This window comes from Patella vulgata, chromosome 8 (genome assembly GCF_932274485.2).
Source record: "Patella vulgata chromosome 8, xgPatVulg1.2, whole genome shotgun sequence".
NCBI lineage: Eukaryota > Metazoa > Mollusca > Gastropoda > Patellidae > Patella > Patella vulgata.
In genome coordinates this window covers 52,544,735-52,572,329 of record NC_065886.2, presented here as the reverse complement: position 1 = coordinate 52,572,329, position 27,595 = coordinate 52,544,735, and the positions used below count along the sequence as shown (strand labels likewise).

At 40.1% G+C, this 27,595-nt stretch overlaps 1 protein-coding gene across 1 annotated transcript; it reads right to left on the bottom strand.

The window, feature by feature from the left end:
* Window positions 1-5: 5 nt before the first annotated feature.
* On the bottom strand, window positions 6-24,466 carry LOC126831088 (beta-1,3-glucan-binding protein-like). The gene is made up of 12 exons (XM_056102911.1): window positions 24,367-24,466; window positions 15,361-15,444; window positions 13,542-13,664; window positions 12,615-12,736; window positions 9,827-9,901; window positions 8,996-9,062; window positions 7,280-7,447; window positions 5,668-5,745; window positions 3,493-3,604; window positions 2,040-2,108; window positions 1,219-1,348; window positions 6-209 (listed from the first exon to the last, which is right to left on the bottom strand). Exons 4-12 carry the CDS (start codon window positions 12,705-12,707, stop codon window positions 6-8), a joined length of 996 nt encoding a protein of 331 aa, XP_055958886.1. The 5' UTR covers window positions 12,708-12,736; window positions 13,542-13,664; window positions 15,361-15,444; window positions 24,367-24,466.
* Window positions 24,467-27,595: the final 3,129 nt, after the last annotated feature.

The window sequence follows — 27,595 nt, the reverse complement described above, 5'->3', positions numbered from 1 at the left end:
AAATTCTACAGGTGCCTCATTTCCACATAATCCACAATCATGGCAACATCGTCACCGTGCCAGGTCGGTAACCAATTGTGTCTACCCGCCCAGAAATTCTTCGCTGGATCGGTATCATTATTACTCCACGGTTTAGGGTAAGCGTAGTGTGTATTATCTCCAAACATGGTATACGTACCACCAACAGCAACGTTTAAAATCAAATAAAACTGAAAATAGATCGAAATTATGAATTGTGAGGGTTTGGGGAAAAAACAAAATAGCGACCAATATAGATAAAACACAGGTTTTCTGGGCATTTTCACTATTATCTATGATAAGGGGAACTAGTTCGGAATCAACAAGAAGGAACCATAACAAATCGGCAGGGAGTGGGAGAGAGGGGATAGTTGGGCTATCGATACAATAAATGATAAACGGAGAATAATGTTTTCTACACATATTCCCCAATATAGCAATGTTCAAAGTATTTTTGTGATACCTAAAAAAGGGACTCTTTACTGATGATTTCGCGGTATAACATGTATTAATACTAAATGTCAATCTGATTACAACACAGATCCTTTTTCGTTTCGTTTTATATAATTTAAAATTTTGTTTTACTTGTCTTGACTACACTAGGATCTGGAAGAGTTGTTATATAACCCGCGTTCTGATTGATGTGAGGGATTAGCCATTGAAACGTTCTGCTACGGGGAGTTTTTGTCATGAGTTGCAACTGTGGGTAATCCAATAGAAACATCAACGCTGATTGGTTTATCAATGTCTGACGTCATAGGATCAAAAGTTACTCGTATAACATCTGACGCCACCTTCCACAACACCCGTTCAGATCTTCATGTAGTAGAGGCCACCGAAAGTAGAAAAAAAACGAAACGAAATGTAGATCTGTATTTTGTTAAGATTGTACTAAACGTCAACCATCGTGTTCGTGTTAACAGACATCAAAGAGGGTGGTTCGATGGTCAAATAGTTAGCGCGTGCGTGCTGTATCATTGAGTCAACTAGTGTGGTTTCGAATCCCCGGTTGAACGTGACAAGGAGTAGGGTCGCCTGTCCAACCTACGCGCAAGCGAATTATTGAAATGTAATTGAACCATATGTTAATCCCGAAGTGGACGTTACCCCCTCTCTCTCTCTCTCTCTCTCTCTCTCTCTCTCTCTCTCTCTCTCTCTCTCTCTCTCCCCCCCTCTCTCTCTCTCTCTCTAAAAGATTACCTCTTGATCAAATGGTGCTATCTTGGTGCCGTGTTTCCATGGATTTGTACCATGTAGTTTATAGTGATCCCATACAGTAGAACCATCTGGTATATCCATTCTAGTAATGACCTGATCATCAATACTCATGCTGTAAAATAAAACAAAACTAAATGAAGTAGATTCACACAAGTAATTTGGAGACACGAGAGTTGAAAGTTCAAATTTTATTGTTTGTCATCTGGGAGAGAAATCCACCAATCCATTATATCCATCAGACCGGGGAGGCGTCCTTACTGCGTAGCTACGGCGACGAAAAATGGTTTCAAAGCGCGTCAAGATCGCCATAAACGTAGTAAAAGCGTGGGTGGTGGAAACGCCAGATATTGTATTGTGGTCTCCATGGTCGCCAATGATCGCTTGTTTTAAGCATCTTCAAAACAAACGCCAAGGTTCTGCGATTTGACCGGGAAAGCTGTGAGAACGCGACTTTTTTCAAGTTTGTAATCTTTTGGGACATTTTCTCGCGTTGTGTGCATTTTCTGGTCGGCGCACGGTCGCTGTAGTGTCGTAAGGACACCACCCGGCCTTACGGGGGCATTACTGAGATACAAACTCTTTTAAGATTTGAATCCTGCATATTGTTTGTAATTGCTTTCCCGAACGGCCCTGCAAATTACGTAAATTAGTGCTTGAATTGTCTATAATTATTTTGAACATGTTATTTCTCAAATTTAATTACAATTCATTGGTAATGATAGTGACAACGTTATTTAATCTCTATGGCCTTAAATAATCTCAGACTGAACTGAATTTCAGAAAATAATTATTAAAAACATTACATGACATGATCAGGTGTCCAATATAATTTATAGTCGTGAAAATCATGCCAATCCCCTTTAGATTTAAATCTGAAATAATACAATTTTAACATATTATATTGAAATTATATTCTTCTTTTTATAATAGAATATGTAGCTAATATATTCAGTGGTTTAGAAATACTAGTAACTTTGGGTTATCGTTTAAGTTTCTGAGAGAGAGAGAGAGAGAGAGAGAGAGAGAGATTTTGACAAATTTCGTTTATGTTATATATTCCAAAAGGTGGCCGTGTTACTTTCATGCTTCTATAGAAAGATTCTGTTTTAATATATTACTCAGAGTAGCATTACATCATTCTTTACCCAATCAAAATTGTGCATCTATTAATGTGTACTTCCAGCCAATCAGCTTTACTTTAATAAAAGAGGAGAGAAGAGAGAGGGAGAGAATGAGGTTTAAAGTCCACTCGACACAAACTAGGTCATTTCGGGACTAACATATATGGTCATTTCAATAATCATCTTATAGACACATTGATAAAGATACTATATAGCGTCGGTATGGAAACGTTTTTATCAATGAAATGTATCTCGGGTTGGAGCGCGTGCAAGTTGTATCATAAGGTCTGTCATTGTGTCAACTGGAGTGTTGTCGATTCCCAGGTTGTACGTGACAAGGAGTAGGATCGCCTGGGTTTTCTCCGGGTCTTCCCACTGCTGAAATAAGGAAAGAATACGGGAAATATACCACTGTGCCTGCGTTTTGAATATAAATACGTTTATCCAGACAGAAAGTAATTGCTAGTCCACTGATAACTCTACCGGACATCTAGATCTTGGTATTTCTTTGAGAACGTAATAAAAGGTTTGATAGTTGCATGGTACTAGCGGAAATAAGGATTGTTTCCATCAACTACATTAGCTACCCACTTTTGCGGTTACCCTAAATATATAGAGTAATCACTTGCGCCCAGGAGCCACTGTGACTAAGTGGATAAGACGCTGGCTCGCTAGCTTGGAGGTCGCGTGTTTGGCTATCGATACAATAAAGATGACAAAGAGAGAATATGTTTTCTACACAACGGAGCCACGGTTACTAAGTTCATTGGGATTTTCGACGTGGTTTCCCCTTGTCAGTGGTGCAGGACGAAGGGCCTGATAAGGATAGCTGTCTAGTCGTTCTGATTGTACGAAAAACCGAAGTCGGTGTATACATTGGCGTGCACGTAAAAGATCCCTTGGCAGTTGGAATTCGATATAAGAGTAGGTCATAGTGCCGCAGCCCGGGCCCAATTATCATCATAGCACACTTTATGGCGTATGCCCGTCTTCATTAGCCCAGTCGGAGCACGACAGTAGGACGTTAAACCCCATTTCATTTAATTTGAATTTTCATTGATTCAAGAATACACCTTTGTCTTCATTAACCCAGTCAGGGCAGAACAGTAGGACGATAAACTTTCATTTCACTTACGCCCAGTCGTAAACCTGGTGATCATGGGCGTGGTCTGTGCCCAGGTGAAGAGTGGACTGAACTCTCTGTATTCCAACTTTCTGACCATTATCCCATACAGCATGTTCATTACCTATTTTAAAAAACAGAGGTTATCACACACCAAAACGTTTTCCCATTAGTTAAAAAAAAACGTACAGCTTAGGTCGGGATAACAATACTTTGCAAGGTACAGACTCTCAATGAAACAAATTAGAAGCCAATTCAAACATAGTGATGATTGGAATGTAATTCTAAATTACATCACTTCTGGTGACAATATGAAAATCGAAGAATAATTGATCCTTTTATAGCCAAATCAAATTAAAAGGAAACGTACGGGAAATTGGCTATTTTTTAGAAAATGATTTTGGTATCTATTTCTCGGCACATCGGACACAAATTTATAAAATCCAAAACTATTTTTAAGCAGAATATTGTGATTAAAAAGCGTGGTGTCGTAATGGCGGACCAGTTCAAACATATTTTGTTGATGTTTTTAAATCGCAAAATTCTACTTAAAGATAGTGTTGGATTATTACAAATGATTCCTTGTGGCAAATAAAGAAGAATTACGGTGAAGAAATAGAAGTTAAGGACCCCAAAATACTCGGTAGTACTATCGGACTTCCTTGTTATGTTTGTTTTCTTCGTGATCGTAATATATAACACTAAAGGTTAAATGGTTCCTACAATTTTATTGTTAAGCTGGAATGGCTTCGAAGGTCCCTCGTTCTCAATAAATAATTGCTGCTCGGAATACCTGGGTGAGGTCTGACCAGTCTCGCTCAACACCCTCTCTTTATAACCCCCTAATTTCAATAATTTCCATCCCAAATATGGCATAAACCTCCCCATTTCCCAAGTCCATGGGGGAGAACATTACCTTATTTGGTCTACCAACCATAGGTCAATAAACAATTTGATGGCTATTTTGACAATGGTTAGGATTTTACCAAAATATCACTGTTTTTTTATATATAAATATATCATTCACATTCATTAAGTACGTGTGATTTGACTCTATAGAAAGAGAGAAGCAACAATTTTTCAAAGACCCAATATTGTCTTAAGGACCAAAGAACTGAATGGTATTTTCATATGGCAGCTTAATAGGAACGGACAGGACCGGTCAGAGGATTCATCCGTAAGAAACTGTTCCAAAAGGAACTAATCAAACTGTTACTCATACATTTTTCAACATATGAGAACGCCCAATTTGTATTTATATATAGATAGGGGAAGGTCGTTTATTGTTTAGTCTGTTTCAACTATTGTAGTTCTTTTACACTGGTCTGCAATGGACAAAATCTGTGTGGTCGCTGTGTGCACAATGCATGTGCATTTACCTGGTTTTAGTTTAATCATCCTAGCGAGGTGTGTTAATAACAAGGTGATTAAAAGTATGAACCATCCATAAATAAAAACCTTGGTGACTGACCCCTTTTAGTTCCAAAAATGATCAAATATAGTATCCAGAAATCAAACTAACATGTCCGTAACCACATGTCCACAGAAAAGTTGAAAGTTGAAAAAGAATTGCTGACCAATAGAGTGCCAAAATAAGCGACCCGGTCTTAAAAACTGTACTGTACTTGATTTTGGTCTAAAGTCAGGCCCCGAGTTCACAAAGCATTCTCAGACTTAAGTTGAGAATTTGGTCAACTTTCAATCACTGGTTTATGAGAAATATCTTTGATCCAGAAACACAAAACTTTGCACATATTTTCTTATTGATGTATCTGATAGATTCAAACAACAAAATTGACTATATTTTAGTTAAAATAAGGTGAACAAGTTTGAGTAAATTCTCAACTTAAGTCTGAGAATGTTTTGTGACCTCTGGGTCAGGTCTTTATATGGAGTGTTCAGTAAATGAATATTGTAATTGGTCGACTCCAGGGTAAAATAAGGTATTATTATGCTATGTCAAAAGGCCAATAAAGCACCTTCCTTAAACGCGGCTATGTCCAAAGGCCAATAAAGTACCTTCCCTAAACGTGGCTTTGAATGCGACCGACGTCTACTTTTGATTAAATTACAACAAGGAGAATTTGAAATTAAACTTTGGAAAAGCAGTATAAGGTCGTTAACAGCACTCCATCTCCGAGTTATGTAAAAATAAAAGTTTATTAAGTCGACAATAACAATACCCACACGCTGCTTCCATCATATCTATTTCACCAGATTTAGGCCAAGGACCATAGATGCTGTGCTTTGGCATCAGCCATATCGCTACAATTAAGATTACGAATATTAAAAATATGAAAAATTTTAACACTAAAGTGGATCTAAAAAGAGAGAGGGAGAGAAATGGGGTTTAACGTCCACTCGACACAAACTAGGTCATTTCGGGACTAACATATGGTTTAATTTTATTTCAATAATTCGCTTGCGCGTAGGGGTCTTTAGCAGTGGGAGGAAACCGGAGGACCCGGAGAAAACCCACGAGGTTGGACAGGCGACCCTACTCCTTGTCACGTACAACCGGGGATTCGAAACCACGCCAGTCGACTCAATGACAGTCTTTATGATACAGCGCGCGCACGCTAACCATTCAGCCATCCAACCCCCCGGATCTAAAAAGATAAGTTAGTATGGATAAATCTGTATGTTTACAAAGTGTCCTTTCTACGTGTGTGTAGAAAATCGACTATTCACAATTCTAAATCTACATTTTAATTCTATGCTGAGTTTCTTAATGCCTAAGAGATTTAGCAACGACACTTTGTTTGCTTAATGATGCAATGCATCAACTGATGTCTGATATTTTCCCCAATGTAATTAAGATTTGATTACAATTTCGTGTCTTTAATTTTTACACTTCAACCTAGTGAGAAATAAACAACTCAAAATTCAAAAATACCCCACTTCATCAAATACATTTTCCACGATGTTGCTCTTATTATTGCAACTTCGATGACCTAGAAAGTTTTCAGAACAGAGGAGACGTTAGGGATGGACTACCTGCAATTCAATATTAAAGGACACTATTGGTGTCGGCCATTATTATATACCTGATCATTACTGACACCAATATTGTACTTTAACTCCCTACAGGCTTAAGGTCTGTAACGTTGCTCTTGACATTGCCATCCAGTGAACCCAAGAAGTTTTTCGGAATAGATGGGAAGTTAGGGTTGAGTTACTTGGATGGATGCAGACCACCATTAATTTCCCCTTTGATTTCAATGTTAATTCTGGCCTCTTTGCCCACCTCCATTTTTTACCCAAATTTTCGTTGGGCTGAATGCTTTTCACTACAGGCAGAGGAACAATGGTCATGTCTTTGCACTAAAATTTGTATGAGGTTGACCACCAAAATTTTGAGATACACAAACTTGAAGAAGCATACTAAAAACATGTAACTAGTTGCCGTACATATCACCGTAGCCAACCTGATAACCCCGTTATCCTTCCGCCTCAATATTTAACAAAACCTGGCAGAAAATGTTAATCAAAACCCTCTTGGTCCATTCTAGACCAAAAACTCAACCAAAAATGTGCATGCAAAAGGGTAGAAAAGAGACAGAGAGAGAATTACTATAAATAGACGAACTACAATTTGTGTACCGAGATGGTGAAATTTAATGGTGGTCTGCATCCAATTACATTTCAAGATTATCTCCCTTTAGGCCTAAGATATGTTTCGTGTCGATGTACCACAGTATGGATTTCCCTATTCAGAAGAGTTTTATTACATCTATCATAACGAATGAAAACTTTTACGCTGTTGTTTAGTACGATTGAACATAAATTTTAATTTTACCTGGCCATATCCAGTCACCTCTGGGTATCTGTGCACGAACGGTAATTTGACCATATTTTAACGTTGCTATAGAATCTATTCTAGCAGATAAAATAGGTAGCAGCAGACCATCTTTAGCATCTCTCAAACATCCTCGATTGGGAGCATAAGTACACGTACCCCAAGTTTCTATAAATAATGTATACAGTGATCAATCGGATTAAAATACAGATCTATATTTCGTTTCGTTTTTTTTTATACTTTCGACGGCCTACACTACATCAAGATCTGACCGGTTGTAGTGATTAACCAATCAGCTTTGATGTTTCTAGTGGCTTACCCACAGTTCCGTACATCGCACGCCAAGAACTAGGTTATTAATAAAGTGATGCATATTATATTTCTACGGAGCCCTTTAAGTGCAAAACTCCACGCTAATATAACTATTTCGTTATAAGCAAATACTATTAGTTTATAATGAAATGTTAATTCGTTTTAAAGTTTATCCTCTATTGCATTCATAGGGTTTTCGGAATGGCGGGGAGACTGAAAATTATATTGGTTTCATCCTCCGATGACACCAAAGAAAACGCATCCTCTATCGCGTTCTCGGGTTTTCGGAACATCACGGAGCGCTAAAAATCAATATGGTTCGTCCACTAATAACCCTTGCAATGCTTTGCACCATACTGTAGCCATACCATCCGGTTGCCAAATTAAAACAAAATACGCCTACATTTCCAGGTGATGGAATGAGATCAGTGAAAATACGTGGACAAAAGATGGTGATGGTAATATACTCGTATAAATATATTTATCAATAGAGATAATTAAGGTTGGATAATAACAACCAGCTGCTATTACATGCATACAGCTGCTGAACACTCTCGTCAATATGCAACTATATAATGTGTTTTACGATGAAAGTCTACCCCACGGCTGGCAATGCTAATGGGGTTAATTAAAGATGGAGATAATAAATCCATTCATGATCTCAATGCTTCACGCCAAATTTAAAAAGTTGAAGGTCGCCAATCGATGGGGTTTCTACATTCATGACCTGTGTTATCGCCCCCGCCCACCCACCCCTCCCCCATTCCAAAAGTTAAATTAATTCATTAAAACGAACACATATTTCCTTAAAACGAACACATATTTCGTTGAAACGAACACATATTTCGTTGAAACGAACACATATTTCGTTGTAACGAATTAATATTTCGTTGTAACGAATTAATATTTCGTTGTAACGAATTAATATTTCGTTATAACGAATTCATATTTCGTTATAACGAATTCATATTTCGTTATAACGAATTAATCATATAAAAGCGGAATCGTGCACTTAAAGGGGCATTATGAGAGATTAGATAAAGAGTTGACTGTTCTCGCTATAAGTTTAAAAAATAGATAACGTAAATAGAATATGTTGAAAAGTTCAGTCAAATTGAACCACTCTGAACCGAGATATTAGCTTTTGAATTTTAAGTCTAGCCTCGATTACCATTACTAAAGTCGGTAAGATAAAAAAAACAGGGTGTCGATTATCCTTTTTAGGATTTAATCATCAATGAGAGTTGATTATGGTCTGGATAGGTTAATCAATGTCTAATTATTAGTTTATATAACATTTCAGGCCTAACGAAAGACCTGCAATTGGCAGATTTAGCTCTTGCGTGATATTATGTTTAAGGACCTCCGTGTGGAACTGTGGCTATTAGAAATTCAAATACTTACTTTTGACATCCATAACACCATGGTATAAATCATGCTGAGTAAAATGACCACTATCAATTGTTAATGTCTGAAAAATATAAAATAATACACATTCATTATTTAACAATTTGACATAAATTGAAAGAGTGTTTAATGAAAATCAGACTTTTATTTTCTAAATATTTCTTCTTTCCCCATAACAAAATGTTTTTTTTTACATTTTTAAAGCCATTAAGGAAATAGATGAAAAGTATAGAGTGTTTGTGTTTTCGTTCATCACAAATCTATTTTTAAGCCATTAAAGAAATTAGAGCCATTAAATAAAATGAAATGCGGTTTAACGTCCTACTGTTCTGCCCCGGGAGCCACAGTGGCTTAGTGTGTAAGACACTGCCTCGATAGGCTAAAGATCGCGGGTTCGATCCAGGTGTTCGCCGAGAAAGTTCTTCTGGAATTTCCGGCGTGGTTTCCCATTGTCAGTGGTGCCTGAATTTTATTGAAATAAAATTGAACTATGTGTTAGTCCCGAATTGACCTAGTTTGTGTCGAGTGGGCGTTAACCCCCCCTCTCTCTCTCTCTCTCTCTCTCTCTCGCCCACCACTAAAGACCCTTACGCACAAGAGAATTATTGAAATAAGATTAAACAATAATTTAGTCCCGAAACGACCTAGTTTGTGTCGGGTTGATGTTAAACCCAATCTCTCCTTCTTTTAAAACTAAGGACATGCATTTCCTAAACTTCAAAGCCCCCGCCCCACCACCACTACCACCATCTTGAAAATCATAGCATGACAAGATCTTATTTCATAGTTTCAAGGATGTATTGTGTTTTATTATATCAAAATACTTACAGGTTTCAGGTAAAGGTGTCCATTTTTAATATATAGATTTCTCTGATCGTTTGTATACACCTGGAATTCGTTGCGCTAAAAGGGGATCAATTTTAAAGGTCACCGGAAAAGCTTCATAAATTTTCTAAATAATGCAAGGAATTATGTCACCATATCCTTTTCATAAGTATAAGACGATCCCAAATGCCACAGGTAAATTTCAACCGGTAGATTTTCGCCGTTCTCCGTGAGTAGTCGTAACTTTCCACCAATAAACAATCCGTGACGTCATTTTAGTCGTTCTGCTCTTATTCTAGTCTAAAATGATGTCAGGGATTGTGTATTGGCGGAAAGTTACGACTACTCACGGAGAATGGCGGAAATCGCTAACGTTGAAATTTACCCGTAGCTGGTAACATTGACATTAGGGTTGGTGTTATACCTATGGAAAGGATATGTGGCCCTATGCCTTTGATCAGAATAAATCGAGTAAGCAAACGCTACACCTACAATCAATCTGATTAAAACACAGATCCTATTTCGTTTCGCTTGTTATAGTTCAAAATTTCGTTTTACTTGTCTGTACTCCCATAGGATCTGGAAGAGTCATTATATAAACCCGCGTTCTAGTTGATGTGGGGGATTAGCCAATTAAACGGTCTGTTACGTCACATTTTTGGCGTGAGGTGCACGGAACTGTGGGTAACCCACTAGAAACATCAACGCTGATTGGTTCATCATATGCCTGACGTCATAGGGTCAAAAGCCACTCGTATGACCTCTGACGCGACCTCCCATTACAACTGGTCGGATTTTCATGTCATAGAGGCCATCAAAAGTAAAAAAAAAAACGAAAAGAAATATAGATCTATGATATTGCTTTCTGGCGATCGAAAGGGAAACGTTATTATTGTAATCAGAGTTTCTGTAGAACGAACATAGAATTTTTACCCAACCATTACCACTGGTTATTTGTGTCATCCAATGATTATGATTGAAATAGAATTTTTACCCAACCATTACCACCGGTTATTTGTGTCATCCAATGATTATGATTGAAATAGAATTTTTACCCAACCATTACCACTGGTTATTTGTGTCATCCAATGATTATGATTGAAATAGAATTTTTACCCAACCAGTACCACTGGTTATTTGTGTCATCCAATGATTATGATTGAAATAGAATTTTTACCCAACCATTACCACTGGTTATTTGTGTCATCCAATGATTATGATTGAAATAGAATTTTTACCCAACCATTACCACTGGTTATTTGTGTTATCCAATGATTATGATTTAAATATACTATTCAAAAAAAGTAGGGGATATTTGATTTTTAAGTGTTATTAAAGTCACCTAATGAAACTGACGAAGAAACAAATGACAAAATGAAATGAAGTTCACATTCATCGATTTATTCCAAATGATCGTTAGACTAAGAAAGGCACAGACTGACCATTATAACGGTAAAATGATACCCGGGGTCAAACAGCAAAGTTACCACAGCATCACAACCAAGTCAGTAAAGGGTAAATCCTCCTCTGTTTGCCAAACAAGCATTGATCCGACGTGGCATACTCCTAATGAGACGTCTAAGGTCATTTTGCTCCAGATTGTCCCATTCCTGTTGCAACGCAGCAGCAAGTTCTTGGACATTGGCAGGATGTTGTTGACGTTGACGTAACCTCTGTCCAAGCATGTCCCAGACATGCTCGATGGGGGAGAGGTCGGGAATTAGTGCTGGCCAAGGTAATGTGGTGATGTTCTGTTGTTGGAGGTAACCTGTAACGATCCTGGCCCTGTGACATCTTGCGTTGTCATCCTGGAAGATGAAACGGCGGCCATGACGTCGTGCGAACGGCACAACATGGACTGCCAAGATGTTGTCCTGGTAGTACTGGCCTGTAACACGCCCTGCAACAACATGTAAAGCCGTTCTTCCAGCAACAGTGATGCCTCCCCACACCATAACAGAACCACCCCCAAATCGATCATGTCTGATGACGTTAACGTCTGTCCAAAAAATCAAAAGTGAACCTTGACTCATCTGAAAACATCACATTGCTCCAGCGTCGATTATCCCAGTGTTGACGATCCCTACACCAACGACGTCTTGCCTGAATGTGATGATATCTCAAACAAGGGATCACGCGAGGACGTCGGGCGCGAAGGTGACTCCTATGCAGTCGATTCCGAATCGTCTGGCCACTCACTCTTACACCAGTGTCTGTTTGAAGACGAGCGCTGATCTGATTTGCTGTGATGACACGATTTCTCAAGGCCAAGGTACGGATAAATCGATCCTGGGCTTGAGTTGTCGCCCTTGGTCGATCTGAGCGTGGTCTATCCTGTACAGATTGTGTATCACGGTATCTGGACCATAGCCTGCTTATGACAGACTGAGAAACATTCATCGTCCGCGCCACAACCGCCTGTGTTGTGCCGATCTGTAGCATGCCAAGGGCACGTAACCTTTCATTTTGGGTAAGACGACGCATATCAAAATTTGTTTTCTGGTCACTAAAACAATTAAACTGATGTTTCCACCCTGGAATTCAATGCCACAATGACTGTAACATTCAAAGTCAGAGTCGTGCAAATCTTGGGTTGGACCCCCATGATGATCCCAAGCATCACCTGCATTCCATGCGGTAGCTATTGGTGCGTTTGGGCGTCACATGTAACTGGAAATGTTTCTTCTGTTAGGTTCTATAGTGACTTTTTTCGTAGTCATTTGCATATTTTAGTATTATGCCCCCAAAATCAAATATCCCCTACTTTTTTTGAATAGTATAATATATTTACCCAACCAGTGCCACTGGTAACTTGAGTTATCCAATGATTGGGATTTAAATGAGCATTCGTAAAATCATCACGAAAAGCAACAGCACCTCGCATTCGTCTTGGTGGAAGAGTAGCCAATGGAGCTGAAATTAATTGAAATTCGATAAGCTTTCTTAAAACAGAATACATCAAATTTTGAAAATCGTACTTGTGTTCCAAATGAGTGGAGGGGATACTTACTCGACAATCGGTTAACATTACAGACTTATGTCCACTCGACACAAACTAGGTCATTTCGGGACTAACACATGGTTCGGTCTTATTTCAATAATTCGCTTGCGGGTATTTAGCAGTGGAAGGAAACCGGAGGACCCGGAGAAAACTCACGAGGTTGGACAGGCGTCCCTACACCTTGTCACGTATTATCAAAATAATTTCACCGTCGATATGGCTTTTTGGGTTTAAGCACATAGTTAGGCAAACCCAGCATATCGACAATATGAGGATAACTTCGTGATTTAAAATGTGAAGACATTGAGAAGTTTGTTAGGATACCGGTCGGAGGGGTGTGTGTGCGGGGGCGGGGAGGGGGGGTATTGGACTTCTGATCAAAGCATTTTCACACGGGTCTTCATTGTGAGGCAATCTATCAAAAACTTGAGTATTTTTAGGTGGATCGACGGAATAAGGTGTGGGCACTGTAATGTTCAATTATAATATTAGTAACACAATTATGTAGTCTGATCCCTAATATACATGGTTACTAGAGTTGTTCCCCTTGTATGAATCTCAGGCAGTATGTACACATGTAAAATGTCAGACCAGCTGAAATAAAATGCTACAGTATTAAAAATCCAGTGTGATCCTGATTAGTAATAATCCATCAGGGAAAGCACAAACATAACAGGCACATATAACATGCAAATGTATAAATAAACCGGAACATACCATATTTCCATTCTTGAATCAGACTTTCCACATTATCGCCATTCTCCAATTGTGTAAAAGTATAAAAGCTGACTTTCTTTGTTGCTACTAGATTTGTATCAATAAATCGCCATAAACCATCAACTGTAAGTTTAAATATGGCAGACATCGTAAAACTATATCGTCGGTGAAGTGTCAAAAGGGTGTATCTAAGAATTTCTAAAGATTAAGAAATAGAACATTTTGCATTTCAAAATTTCCACAAATCAAGATACAACATTTAGACACATGATACCCAGAACAGTTCTAATTGGCGTAGAGATACACAGCTTAGATAGAAATGTGTGTGCATATTAATTGGGTGAGTTTAAAAATGCAAAAAAAGTGTATTTGACTAATTTCCCCGAAATACAATAGTTCAAAATTTCGTTTATCTTGTCGTTACTACATTAGGATCTGGAAGAGTTGTTATATGACCCGCGTTTTGGATGATGTGAGGGGATTAGCCAATGAAACAGTCTGTTACGGCGAGTTTTTGGCGTGATGTGCACGGAACTGCGGGTATCCCACCAGAAACATCAACGCCGTTTGGTTAATCAAATGTCTGACGTCATAGGGTTAAAAGCCGCTCGTATGACCTCTGACGCGACTTTCACTACAACCAATCAGATCTTCATGTAGTGTAGGCCACCGAAAGTATTAAAAAGCGAAACGAAATATAGATCTGTATTTTAATCAGATTGGTTGAGAGATAACCGAGACCGAGTGGTCATATGAATCAGGTGTCGTCGTTTTGATACTAAAGAGTTTGGGCGGGCGTCTGCACTCGTGCACAGGAGATTTTTTAAAAATGCGTTAGTCCCGATATGACATAATTTGTGGAGTTTAAAAGCTCGTGCCTTGCCCTTCGCTGTTTTCAATTAAGCCCACTTTTAAACAATAATAGTGGAACGATCCAAATATGAACCATTATATGACGTTTGAAAGACAAAGTGTTCACGACGACAAAGAGCTGTGTTATTGAAAAACAAATTGACTCATTGGGGTCGGATGTTAATTAACATAGGTTGCCAGGCAACGAAACATATAATCCGATGTTTCTGAAATGTTGCCATATAATAATGTAATTACTTGTCGCCGTGCAACATTTTAATAGAAATATGGTCATAAATCTAAAGGACCCTTACATACCTTTAGACTTTTACATAAAATGTTACATTTAGTATTTCTTTTCGAAACTACTCAGAAGTAAATTTTCTTAATGTTAAAGTAAACCGCTGGTTGAAAGACATATAGGCGTATGAGCCGGAAGAGGAGGGGGGGGGGCAACCTAACTTTCGGAAAGCCTGACTTTTCGAGCAGACGGGTGAAATGAAAACAATAATTATTGATTATCTAGGTGGCAAAATAAAGTGCCGAAATCTAATACTAAACACTAATTTTACTTTTCGTTTAACTGAATATCACGAATTTGTACTGAATTGTCATTTTGTCTGGAGCCACTTTACCTTGTGCGACATTTTTCGGGTATCGATTATCGTTTATGAATTCAGCTGCAACAGTCCGAGTGAATTGCTTAATTCGTGGGCTAGAATAGCAGAAAAATGCATTTGCGGTGGTTAAATTTTCTAAATTTTCTCGGGGGGGGGGGGGCATTTCTGGTTCTCCACCCCTAACATTCATCGAGGCCGCACGCCTATGTTGAAAGAGCCACAGTATAATAATTTCTAGCATGAAATAAAAATACCCTTCCCCCTTTCCTTTAATCAAGTATGTAATAATAAATGTTTACATGTTATTCTTACCATATTTAATCAAGTATATAATAATAAATTCTTACCAGATTTAATAGCAACACCAATATGTTCATCTTTATCGTCATTTATTTTATAAATAAAACCGAGTTGTTGAATACCAGGGGAATCTAAAAAGATAATAAAATATATCAATGTACAGATGGACAAAATGATTTTGATTTAGAAATGGATCACTATCAATCCACGGGAACAAAAAGGTGGGGGTATAAAACGAATATGTAAGATGAAATACCGAAAACGGAGACCCTTTTTACTATCTATTTATTATGTGTGCCTAAATATTTATTTTAAAAAAGATGAGATCGTAAGTAAACACATGCTATAATTAAGATAAAATAAATATTTTACCATCGGTACACGAATCCATTTGTAACAAGGGACTCGAAGAACGAGGCTAGACATATTCCACAAATCATGTCAAACGGTGACGACATATTCTTATCTGGACAGCATGGGCAATATATACTATGAGTGTAAACTGGAATATCCAGACCGTGGGGAAGACAAGGTAAAAATATTGGGGTATAAATGAAGTGAAATGGGGTTTAACGTCCTACTGTTCTGCTCCTAACCGGGTCTAATGAAGACGGGCATACGCCATAGAGTGTGCTATGAGGGAAATTTTGCCCGAGCAGCGGCGCTACGACCTACTCTTATATCGAATTCCAACAGCCAAGGGATCTTTTACGTGCACGCCAATGTGTTCACGGGACCTCGGTTTTTCGTCACAGCCGAACGACTAGACAGCTGTCCTTGCCAGGCCCTCCGTCCTGCACCACTGGAAAATCTGAATGAACTTTCTCGGCCAATGCAGGGATCGAAGACCCGACCTCCAGGCTAGCGAGCCAGCGTCTTACCCACTTAGCCACGTGATCCCCACGTGATCCCCCGGGATATAAACATGGACAGGAACAAATTGGAAAACAGTTTTTCAAATCGAAATATATCCATGGTCTTATTTTATAACTCTTGCCAATCTGATTAAAACACAGATCCTAATTCGTTTCGTTTTTTATAGTTTAAAATTTCGTTTTACTTGTCTTTACTACACTAGGACCTGTAAGAGTTGTTATATAACACGCGTTCTGGATGATGTGAAGGATTAGCCAATGAAACGGTCTGTTATGGTGAGTTTTTGACGTGAGGTGCAGGGTACTGTAGGTAATCCATTAGAAACATCAACGCTGATTAGTTAATCAAATGTCTGACGTCATAGGGCCAAAAGCCGTTTCTATGACCTGACACGACCTTCCACTACAACAGGTCAGATCTTCATGTAGTAGAGAACATCGAAATATAAAAAAAAACGAAACGAAATATAAATCTGTTTTTTAATCAAATTGCTTTCTGGCGATCGAAAGGGAAACCTTATTATTCCCAGAGTATAAGCCTAAATGATTGGGAGTTGGAGGAAATCGGAGAACCCGAAGAAAACCCACGAGGTTGGACAGGCGACCCAACTCCTTGTCACGTACAACCGGGAAATCGAAACCACGACAGTTGACTCAATGACAGACCTTATGATACAACGCACAAGCGCTAACCTCGAGAAAGTTCATCAGGATTTTTCCGGCGTCGTTCGGATGGGACCAGAAAAATGCTTTCATTTTCATATCTGCAAGTTTAATACAAATTGAGTGTTTAAACTATATTCATACGTTTGCAGATCCTTATATATTAATAATAATTTATTGTTTGCTAACAAAACGCCGCAATTCTTAGCAACTCAGAGCTCCGAGATGCTTGTTTTCGTTATCTGCAAGTTTAGTTAACGAAAACAAGCATGAATATAGATTTTAAACACTCAATCTGTATAGAAATTGACACAAATAGGACACAACGCATATAATAATGTAATGTGAATGTAAATTCAATCGTTTCCGTTTTTACTCTAACTTCAAATCAGTTATGTTCGGCAGAAGTCTCACTAGAATCGCAATCTCTCGCGTCTGGTTATCCCAGTCTACATGGATAGTATTTTTTGCGCATTTTCTCCAGATAAGAATATAGGGCCACCGTTTGACATGACTTGTGGAATATGTCTAGCCTAGTTCTTCGAGTACCTTGTTACAAATGGCGCTGAAACGCATTATGGTATACGATTCGTGTACCAATGGTAAAATATATATTTTGTCTTAAATATTGGATATCAGAAGTCCATTTTTTTCCGGTAAGATCACAACATCAATGTTGATTTAAATTGACAAATAATTCGTGTTTTCAATGTCGAAGACTTTGGATAATATTAATTTAGAGACTTGCTACTTTACCATACTCTGTATAGCAACCTGTAAAGAGAGAGGGGGGGGGGGGGTAACGTCCACTCGACACAAACTAGGTCATTTCGGAACTAACATATGGTTCAATTTTATTTCAATAATTCGCATTGGGATCTTTAGCAGTGGGAGGAAACCGGAGGACCCAGAGAAAACCCACGAGGTTGAACAGGCGTCCCTACTCCTTATCACGTACAACCGGGGAATCGAAACCAAGCCAGTTGACTCAATGACAGAGCTTATGATACAGCGCGCACGCGCTAACTATTCGGCCTTCCAACTCCACTGTAAAGCAATCTGTAAACTTCAATAAATGAAATGAAAATAGCTAATCATCCAACCACCATAAACAACTTAAATAAACACCACTATCAATTTATAAAGTGAATGCACCAATTATACTCCTGTTAACGTCGTGAATTTCAAGATCATATTTGAAATGTTATCAATACGATAACACTGACAGGCGGGAATGATTATATTTTGTGACTATTTTAATTTTTAATACTTGGTACATTTCTTTGTGCACAACTACAACAAATGCTGTACAAATGCAACAAATGTTAATATCTTTAAAACGTGTCTTTATGAACAACTTAAACATAACTACTTAGACACTCAGAATATTAAAAATAATTTTCACGTTTCCAGTTAAAAAATTTTAATTTAAATTAAAGGGGCTTTAACGTCGTCCTATACTGTTCTGCGCCGACTGGGATAATAAAGACGGCCATACTCCATACAGTGTGCTATGAGAGAAAATTTGCCTGGGCAGCGGTGCTAAGACCTTTTCTTATATCGAATTCCAACTACCAATGGGAATTTTACGACACGTGCACGCAAATGTGAACACGAGACGCCTAGAGAGCTGTCCTTGTCAGGCCCTCCTTCCCGCACAACTAACAAGACAACGAACTTTTTCGGCCAACACCGGAGGCGAACCTGCTATCTCCAGGCTAGCGCTGCAGCGTCTAAAGCCTGTTTTCCACTAGGCGATTTTTTTCGCGCGAAGCAAATTTTTTCGAGTACAGGCATGCGCAGTATAATTTCAGGCGGCGCCACACTTTTCGCTGGCTCTTTTCTACTTTCCAGCCGCGAAAAAAGGAGCAAGTCAATCAGAATTCCGTAAACTCTCACGTGGTAATACAACTCACGAGGCCAAGGCACGTCCATTGTACGCCTTCCGAATCCAAAACCTTTTTCTGTACTTCTGCAGTCGAATTTGACGTCTGCGTAGCAGTAAAATGTTAATCAATCTTACCTTTAACAAGAGTAAATATCTCAGATTAAAAGCAGCAGCCATTGTGGAAGTTCAGGAAGGAAATCTTTCGCGCCAACTCTGCTATGAAACAAAGAATGATCGAAACAATCGCTTGTGTAGTGGAAAATACAAGCACGATTGCTCGAAAACAGGCTTAAGGCACTTAGTCACCGTGAATCCGCCAAGAAATGAACGATTGTACCTAATTATACCTAATATAATCACCATTTGGGAATACGACACTAGCACAGAGGTAAGGTGTTCTTCCAGCATATGGATAGTAATTAATAATTCACACAAAAATCACATTGCTTATTATTGTGCACAAAATACAGTTTAACATAAAGAAAGCGTGAGTCATTCACATAAAGACAATTTTGGTTTTTGGATCGAAAAAAAAAATAATAATTTTAAATCTGATATCCTATATCTGGTTAAATTAAAAATCAATACATATTATATCTCCAAGTCGCTGTCAATTCTTTTTCTTAATTCGAATAAATTAGACCAAGCCATTACGATTGCCCACCTTAAAGCTAAACTCCGATTACAAAACTACAGAAATGATTAAATAAAAAAAAAGTTAACCCTCTAAACAGTCGCCATACTTGTTTTCAATTTGTAGAACAAACATGGCGATTGCTTACGTCGTATAAGATTAGATGTAGGCAACGCCCACATCGGGGTCGTTGGGGTGGCCTAGTGGTCTAGAGTGTCGCGCTTCGACCTCTAGCTGGCCGGTTACCCCTCAACCTCGTGGGTTTACTCTGAGTACTCCTGTTTCCTCCCACAGGAAAGACCCCTACGCGTACGCTAATATAATGAAAATAAGACAACTTAACTTGTCTGCGATATCACCTTCGGTGGAAGCGGACGTTAAACATTAAGAAGAACAACAACAACGCCCACATCCTGTATATGCAAAATATCCACATCCAGCTAGCTATATTTCAACTACAAGTGTAATGTAAGTGACAGTTTTAAATTGTCACGACAACCGTGTAAATTACCTTTACGACCTGATGTCTCTCTATAAGCTGCGGTCACGCACGTGGTTGACCGTAGTGGGGGATGATCGTAGAAGACCGTAGTTCAACGTAGTTATAAACATGATTTGACCGTGTTTAGCCCAACAATGTTCAAGAGAGAGAGAGAGAGAGAGAGAGGGAGGGGATTTAATGTGCACTCGACACAAACTTGGTCATTTCGGTAGGAACACATGGTACAATTTTATATCAATAATTCCCTTGTTCGTAGGGGTCTGTAGTAGTGAGAGGAAACCGGGGGATTTGGAGAAAACCCACGAGGTTGGTCAGGCGACCCTACTGCTTGTCACGTACAACCGGGGAATCGAAAACACCCCAGTTGACTCAATGACAGACCTTATGTTACAGCGCACACGTGCTAACCATTCGGCCATCCACCCCCGCCCCCTCCTCCCCCGTAGTTTGAATATACTTGACCGTATTGTTTACCGTAGTGGATTGTGGTCGACCGTAGTAGCATGGCACTACGCTTAACACTACGGCCAAGTAGGGTCAACTACAGACAACTGACAACTGGGTTGGACTACGTTTGAAGGATGTACGTTTGAAGTAGGGTAAACTAAGGTCAACTAGGGTCAACTACGGTCAACTAGAGTAAAGTAGTAACCCACTTCGCACTACTTCAACCAATCTGGACGACGGCACAACGGTGAACTACGTTCAAAGGAACTATGACCAAGTGAATGTGACCGCGGCTTTAAGATGTTGATTTAGTGGCAATGTACTGGGTCCATGTAAACACGTAACACAAAACGGCCGTTTTTTGTCGTACAATGATTAATGTGTTGCTATTGGATTTATAGACAGTGGTCGATATTGTCAATATATTATTGAATTTCAAACCTGAGAGCATTTGGTGTACCAAATGAAAGTCAGTAGCGAGGTAGATATTTTAACCAGCTGGAACGAAGTGTAATATGATATTGGTGATAATGTACTTAAAGATATTGACGGCGACGTGTCAACGTAATGTTGGACTAGCGAGAGAGAGAGAGAGAGAGAGAGAGAGAGAGAGGGTTGGGTTTAACGTCCACTCAACATAAACTAGGTCATTCCGGGACTAACACATGGTTCAATGATTCGCTTGTGCGTAGGGGGTCTTCAGCAGTTGGAGGAAATCGGAGGACCCAGGGAAAGCCCACGAGGTTGGATAGGCTTTCCTCCCACTCTCTCTCTCTATCCCTCTCTCTCTCTATCCCTCTCTCTTCTCCCTCTCTTTCTCTCTCTCTCTCTCTATCCCTCTCTCTTCTCCCTCCCTCTCTCTCTCCCTCTCTCTTCTCCCTCTCTTTCTCTCTCTCTCTCTCTATCCCTCTCTCTTCTCACTCTCTCTCTCTATCCCTCTCTCTTCTCACTCTCTCTCTCTATCCCCTCTCTCTCTATCCCTCTCTCTTCTCCCTCCCTCTCTCTCTCCCTCTCTCTTCTCCCTCTCTTTCTCTCTCTCTCTCTCTATCCCTCTCTCTTCTCACTCTCTCTCTCTATCCCTCTCTCTTCTCACTCTCTCTCTCTATCCCCTCTCTCTCTATCACTCTCTCTCTTCTCCCTCTCTCTCTCTCTCTCTCTCTCTATCCTCTCTCTCTCTCTATCCCTCTCTCTCTTCTCCCTCTCTCTCTCTCTCTCTCTCTCTATCCCTCTCTCTCTCTCTCTATCCCTCTCTCTTCTCACTCTCTCTCTCTCTCTCTCTCCCTCCCCCTCTCTCTCTCTCTCTATCCCCTCTCTCTCTCTATCCCTCTCTCTTCTCTCTCTCTATCCCTCTCTCTCCTCACTCTCTCTCTCTTCCCCCTCTCTCCCTCTCTCTCTCTCTATCCCTCTCTCTCTCTATCACTCTCTCTCCTCACTCTCTCTCTCTTCTCCCTCTCTCTCTCTATCCCTCTCTATCCCTCTCTCTCTCTCTTCTCTCTCTCTATCCCTCTCTCTCCTCACTCTCTCTCTCTTCTCCCTCTTTCCCTCTCTCTCTCTCTATCCCTCTCTCTCTATCCCTCTCTCTCCTCACTCTCTCTCTCTATCTCTCTCTCTCTTCCCCCTCTCTCTCTATCTCTCTCTCTCTCCCTCTATCCCTCTCTCTTCTCCCTCCCTCTCTCTCTCTATCCCTCTCTCTTCTCCCTCTCTCTCTCTCTATCACTCTCTCTCTATCCCTCTCTCTTCTCCCTCTCTCTCTCTATCCCTCTCTCTTCTCCCTCTCTCTCTCTCTATCACTCTCTCTCTATCCCTCTCTCTTCTCCCTCTCTCTCTCTATCCCTCTCTCTTCTCCCTCTCTCTCTCTCTATCACTCTCTCTCTATCCCTCTCTCTTCTCCCTCCCTCTCTCTCTCCCTCTCTCTTCTCCCTCTCTCTCTCTCTCTCTCTATCCCTCTCTCTTCTCCCTCCCTCTCTCTCTCCCTCTCTCTTCTCCCTCTCTCTCTCTCTATCACTCTCTCTCTATCCCTCTCTCTCTCTATCCCTCTCTCTTCTCCCTCTCTCTCTCTCTATCACTCTCTCTCTATCCCTCTCTCTCTCTCTTCTCCCTCTCTCTCTCTCTATCACTCTCTCTCTATCCCTCTCTCTCTCTATCACTCTCTCTTCTCACTCTCTCTCTCTATCCCCCTCTCTCTCTCTCTCTCTCTCTTCTCCCTCTATCTTCTCCCTCCCTCTCTCTCTCTCTATCCCTCTCTCTTCTCCCTCTCTCTCTCTCTATCACTCTCTCTCTATCCCTCCCTCTCTCTCTATCACTCTCTCTCTATCCCTCTCTCTTCTCACTCTCTCTCTCTCTTCCCCCTCTCTCCCTCTCTCTTCTCCCTCCCTCTCTCCCTCCCTCTCTCTTCTCCCTCCCTCTCTCTCTCCCTCTCTCTTCTCCCTCTCTCTCTCTCTATCACTCTCTCTCTATCCCTCTCTCTTCTCCCTCCCTCTCTCTCTCTATCCCTCTCTCTCTCTCTATCACTCTCTCCCTCTATCCCTCTCTCTTCTCCCTCCCTCTCTCTCTCCCTCTCTCTTGTCCCTCTCTCTCCCTCTCTCTCTCTCTATCCCTCTCTCTCTATCCCTCTTTCTTCTCACTCTCTCTATCCCTCTCTCTCTCTCTTCTCTCTCTCTCTATCCCTCTCTCTCTATCTCTCTCTTCTCTATCTCTCTCTCTTCCCCCTCTCTATCCCTCTCTCTCTCTATCCCTCCCTCTCTCTCTCTCTCCCTCTCTCTCTCTCTATCCCTCTCTCTTCTCCCTCTCTCCCTCTCTCTCTCTATCACTCTCTCTTCTCCCTCTCTCTCTCTCTCTCTCTCTATCCCTCTCTCTCTCCAGAATGTTTTCGGTAAAGGGAGATAACTCCCAAACGGATTGCCACGAACCGAAACACAATGCTTCACACCAAATCTATAAAAGACTGGCTAAAAACTGTGACCACTACTGCATTCACAGAGTTTTTGGCCAAGGGGAATTCAAATCTGTTAAACATAATAGCCTTTGTCGCGTGCAGAAATCTTTCCGAAATGGGGCCATAACTCCGGATCGGAAGGTCCGATGCACACTGAAATCAAACTCAGCCGAGATCTTGTGATCTTTAACATATAATTTAAGTTTCATCTACGATCTTTTGATTTTTAAAACATATTGCAAGTTTCTACGGAATAGGACACAAATTGTGGCCTCTGTGAGCAGGTCCCCAAACATTGTACATATATATATTTCACATTTTGTGTAAAAGGCAAGGAGCATACCGCCAAAACACGGGGTATGATGCACACCAAATCGTGATTATAGTATAACGGTGATATGTTTGAACGGTTTTTATAATTAAAAATAATATGCGCCCTTTTGTGTGGCCCCATGCTAAAACGCGACTTATCGTACAATCAGGGGCAATAATCCGTGAAGTTACGGTCCGATGCGTGCCAATATCGCTATAAAGTTTTGTCAAAATCGGATAGAATGTACACAAACAAATATGAACGGATGTCTGGGTGGACGAACAGGTGTGACGACATGGAAATGTGGGCGTATAAAAGATAAAGCACTAAGTTCCATACATGTCACATGCTACCATCGACCTCGAAATTAGGCCAAATTGATCGTAAGTTATGAAAGCAACGATGTTACAATCGGTCCATCTTTAACCTCCAGAGTCGGGATCACCGGAGTAGTCGTAACTTACCGCCAATACACAAGTCGTGACGCCATTTTAGTCCTGCTCATAGAAATATAGACTAGAATATGAGCAGAAGGGCTACAATGGCGTCACGGATTGTTTATTGCCGGAACGTTACGACTACTCACGGAGAACGGCGGAAATTACTAACATTGAAATTTACCTGTTGCAGGTAATATTGACATTAGGGTTGGTGTTATACTTATGGAAAGGATATGTTGACATAATTACTTGCGTTATTCAAAAAGAAATGAAGATTTTTCGGTGACCTTTAATAATATTTAGGATGTGAGTAGGCAAATCCTATTGAATTATAAAATTCCGACGACCAAACATACCTGAAGAAGTAAATACCCCACCATTGGACTGGAGTGAAAACTTTGGTACCGACACGGCACCAGCTAGATAAGCCAACAGTAATAACGCAACTGACGGATACATGATATCTACTGGGACTGGAAGGTAAAAGGTGTTTCATTGCTGTTTTAATCTAGGCGAACAGATAAAAACATGAAGGTCGCTTTGACATGTAGATTGTTTTTTGTTTTGAGTTTCGACATATTGCAACGTTCTGCTAATGTCATGATAACCGAAGACTGATTAAAGTCAGACGTTAATGTCTTTTATTTTTATTTTTTGTTGTACGACATTAATAGTGTTTGTTTCTAGTCGGTGTTATAGATCACGTGAACTTTGTGACTAATCAAAATGTCAATCAAGCCAATAATATAAAATTGAACCATGTTATTCCTTCCCTCCGACTACCCCTGGGAGGGTTGGATGGCATTGGGTCAACTGGTGTTATATGTGATAAGGAGTATGGTCGTCTGTCCAACCTCGTGGGTTTTCCCATGGTACTCCGGTTTCCTCCCACTGCTAAAAACCCTACGCGCAAGCGAATTATTGCAATAACATTGAACCATATGTTAGTCCTGAAATGACCTAGTATGTATCAAGTGGACGTTACACCCCAATTCTCTCGCTCTCTCTCTACCCCTTCTCCCTCTACCCCCCCTCTCTTCCTCTCCCTCCTCACCCCTCTACCCCCTCTCCCTCCCACCCCTCTCTCTCTCCCACCCCCCTCGTGTCTTTTAACTTACGGCGCGTGGAAATTCTAAACAAAAGCAATATATTAAACATACATTATGCAAGCGGTAAATCTGCCTATTGCAGGTCTTTCTTTAGGCCTGAAATGTTTTCTAAATTATTAATTAGGCATTAATTAACTTATCCAGGCCATAATCTGTAACATTTTGGTTCTTGAGACAATTTTGGTTCTTTGCAAAATTGTTAATTTACTTAATGAACGTGAATATATCGTTATACATAACAAACAGTGATATTTTAGTTAAATCATAATTATTATCAAAATATCCATCAAATTCTGGCTGTTTATTGACCCATGGGTGGTAGACCAAAAATAGGTAATGTCTCCTATCGTACTTGTGGGAAATAAAGAAGTTTATTCCTTATATTGAATGGAAATTAACGTCAAGGTTATCTTAGACCTGCAGAAATTAGGGGGTATAAATTAGGGTGTAGAAGCAAGTTGGATCAGAACTCACCCAGAAATTCCTAGCAGCCATTATCACCAGATCACCAGAAAATAAACACAACAAGAAGAAGTCCTATAGAACTACAAATCAACTCTCGATGGCATAGGATTTCTCCGATATTAAATAGATTATAACAGTTCAGCCATATTTTGATTAAAGCTAAAAATGGAGGAGCGGGACTTAGCTTCGAACAACCAGTAGGGTGGTTGAAATTATTGCACATGTCTTGTCAAACCTTCAAAGGCTAATATCTTCGCTCGCAATAGAGTAATTTGAATGAAATTTTCAAATTATTCATTTTACATTATTTATGTTCGAACTATTATACCAAGAATGACTAGCTCTTTATCTAAATCTTACATAATGCATATTTAATGCATCTTATCAAATATATTCGTTGCCACTTCATTTTCGAAGTATTAATTTTATTTTTTGTGCTGCGTCATTTATCAATCTGATTAGAATACAGATCTATATTTCGTTTCGTTTTTTTATACTTTCGATGGCCTACACTACATGAAGATCTGACAAGTTATAGCGATAGGTCACGTCAGGGGTCAAAAGACCGACTTATGACCTATGACGTCAGACATTTGATTAACCAATCAGCATTGATGTTACTAGTGGATTACCCACAGTTCCGTGAAAAACACGCCTAAAGCTCGCCGTAACAGACCGTTTCATTGGCTTATCCCTGACACCATTCAGAACATGAGTTAAATAACAACTCTTCCAGATCCAAGTGTAGTAAAGACAAGTAAAACGAAATTTTGAACTATAAAAACGAAACGAAATAGGATCTGTGTTTTAACCAGATTACGTCATTTATCTAAACAAATAAATTCACGAGATTGCCGAATTAGATATCAAGATTGCAACACACTCCTGATATCTTGCGTCATTCAGTCTAAGTCGGTTGGTTAGCAACGCCCCCCCCCCGTCTCCCCCCCCCTCTCTCTCTCTCTCTCTCTGTAAGACGCAAATATATTAAAATATATATATTATACTCTGAAATTGTGTAAATACTAGAAGGGGCACATCTCGAAAACTTTCTCAGGATCATAAAAGATAGGGCAAAAGGCAAATCACTTAGGTCACTCGGAGGTAGTGTGTTCAGTAGGCAATGGGGTTTAATGTCTTACTGTTCTGCTCTTATCCTGGGCTAATGAAGACGGGTATACATCATACTGTGTGCTATGAGGGAAATTTTGCCCGGGCAGCGGCACTACTGCCAATGTGTACACGGGACCTCGGTTTTTCGTCCCATCCGAACGACTATCCTGGGCTAATGAAGACGGGTATACATCATACAGTGTGCTATGAGGGAAATTTTACCCGGGCAGCGGCACTATGGCCTACTGCCCATGTATACACGGGACCTTGGTTTTTCGTCCCATCCGAACTACTAGACAGCTGTCCTTGTCAGGCCATCCGTCCTGCACCACTGACAAGGGGGAAACCACGTCGGAAAATCCGATGAACTTTCTCGGTTCGGGGTCCGAACACGTGACCTCCGGGCTAGCGAGCACGCGTCTTACTCACTTATCCACCGTGGCTCCCGCAAAGATATTAGGGAGCTCGGAGAGATAAGCATTGCTCGCTGGCTGGTATATAATTACTAAAGCGGGACCTACTCAATAATGTAGGAATCAGGCGCTGCTTTACCAAGAAGCTGGCAATTTTGAAGGTCCCCGCGAGTTTATTGAGGCGGGGACCCCAGTGATATTTTACGTAAACATACAATTCTAGAAGACTGTCCGTGCTTTTCTTGAAATATGTTATCAGGGGCGGACCCCTTCCTGCTCAGCTACATAAAAATAAAAAGTAGGAAGTGTGCTTTCTCCGTTATGATCATACGATGGGATGGGGTGAGCATTCAACGCGCGAGATAATGATAGAGACATACGTGGTCTTAATGGAATTGAAATTAATTCATAATAAAAATTCGCGTCAAACGGGGTTCTGGATTTCTCTCTTTAAAGAGCTCAATATGTATTTATGCCTATGTAAT

What these genes read in the sequence shown, in the direction of transcription:
- LOC126831088 (XM_056102911.1), bottom strand. Translation starts at nt 12,707, where the DNA reads ATGCGAGGTGCTGTTGCTTTTCGTGATGATTTTACGAATGCTCATTTA. An exon ending in GACACCTTTACCTGAAACCT is followed by an intron (nt 9,063 to 9,826) that starts GTAAGTATTTTG and finishes TATATTTTTCAG; the next exon opens with ACATTAACAATTGATAGTGG. An exon ending in CACCAGGTTTACGACTGGGC is followed by an intron (nt 2,109 to 3,492) that starts GTAAGTGAAATG and finishes GTATTATTTCAG; the next exon opens with ATTTAAATCTAAAGGGGATT.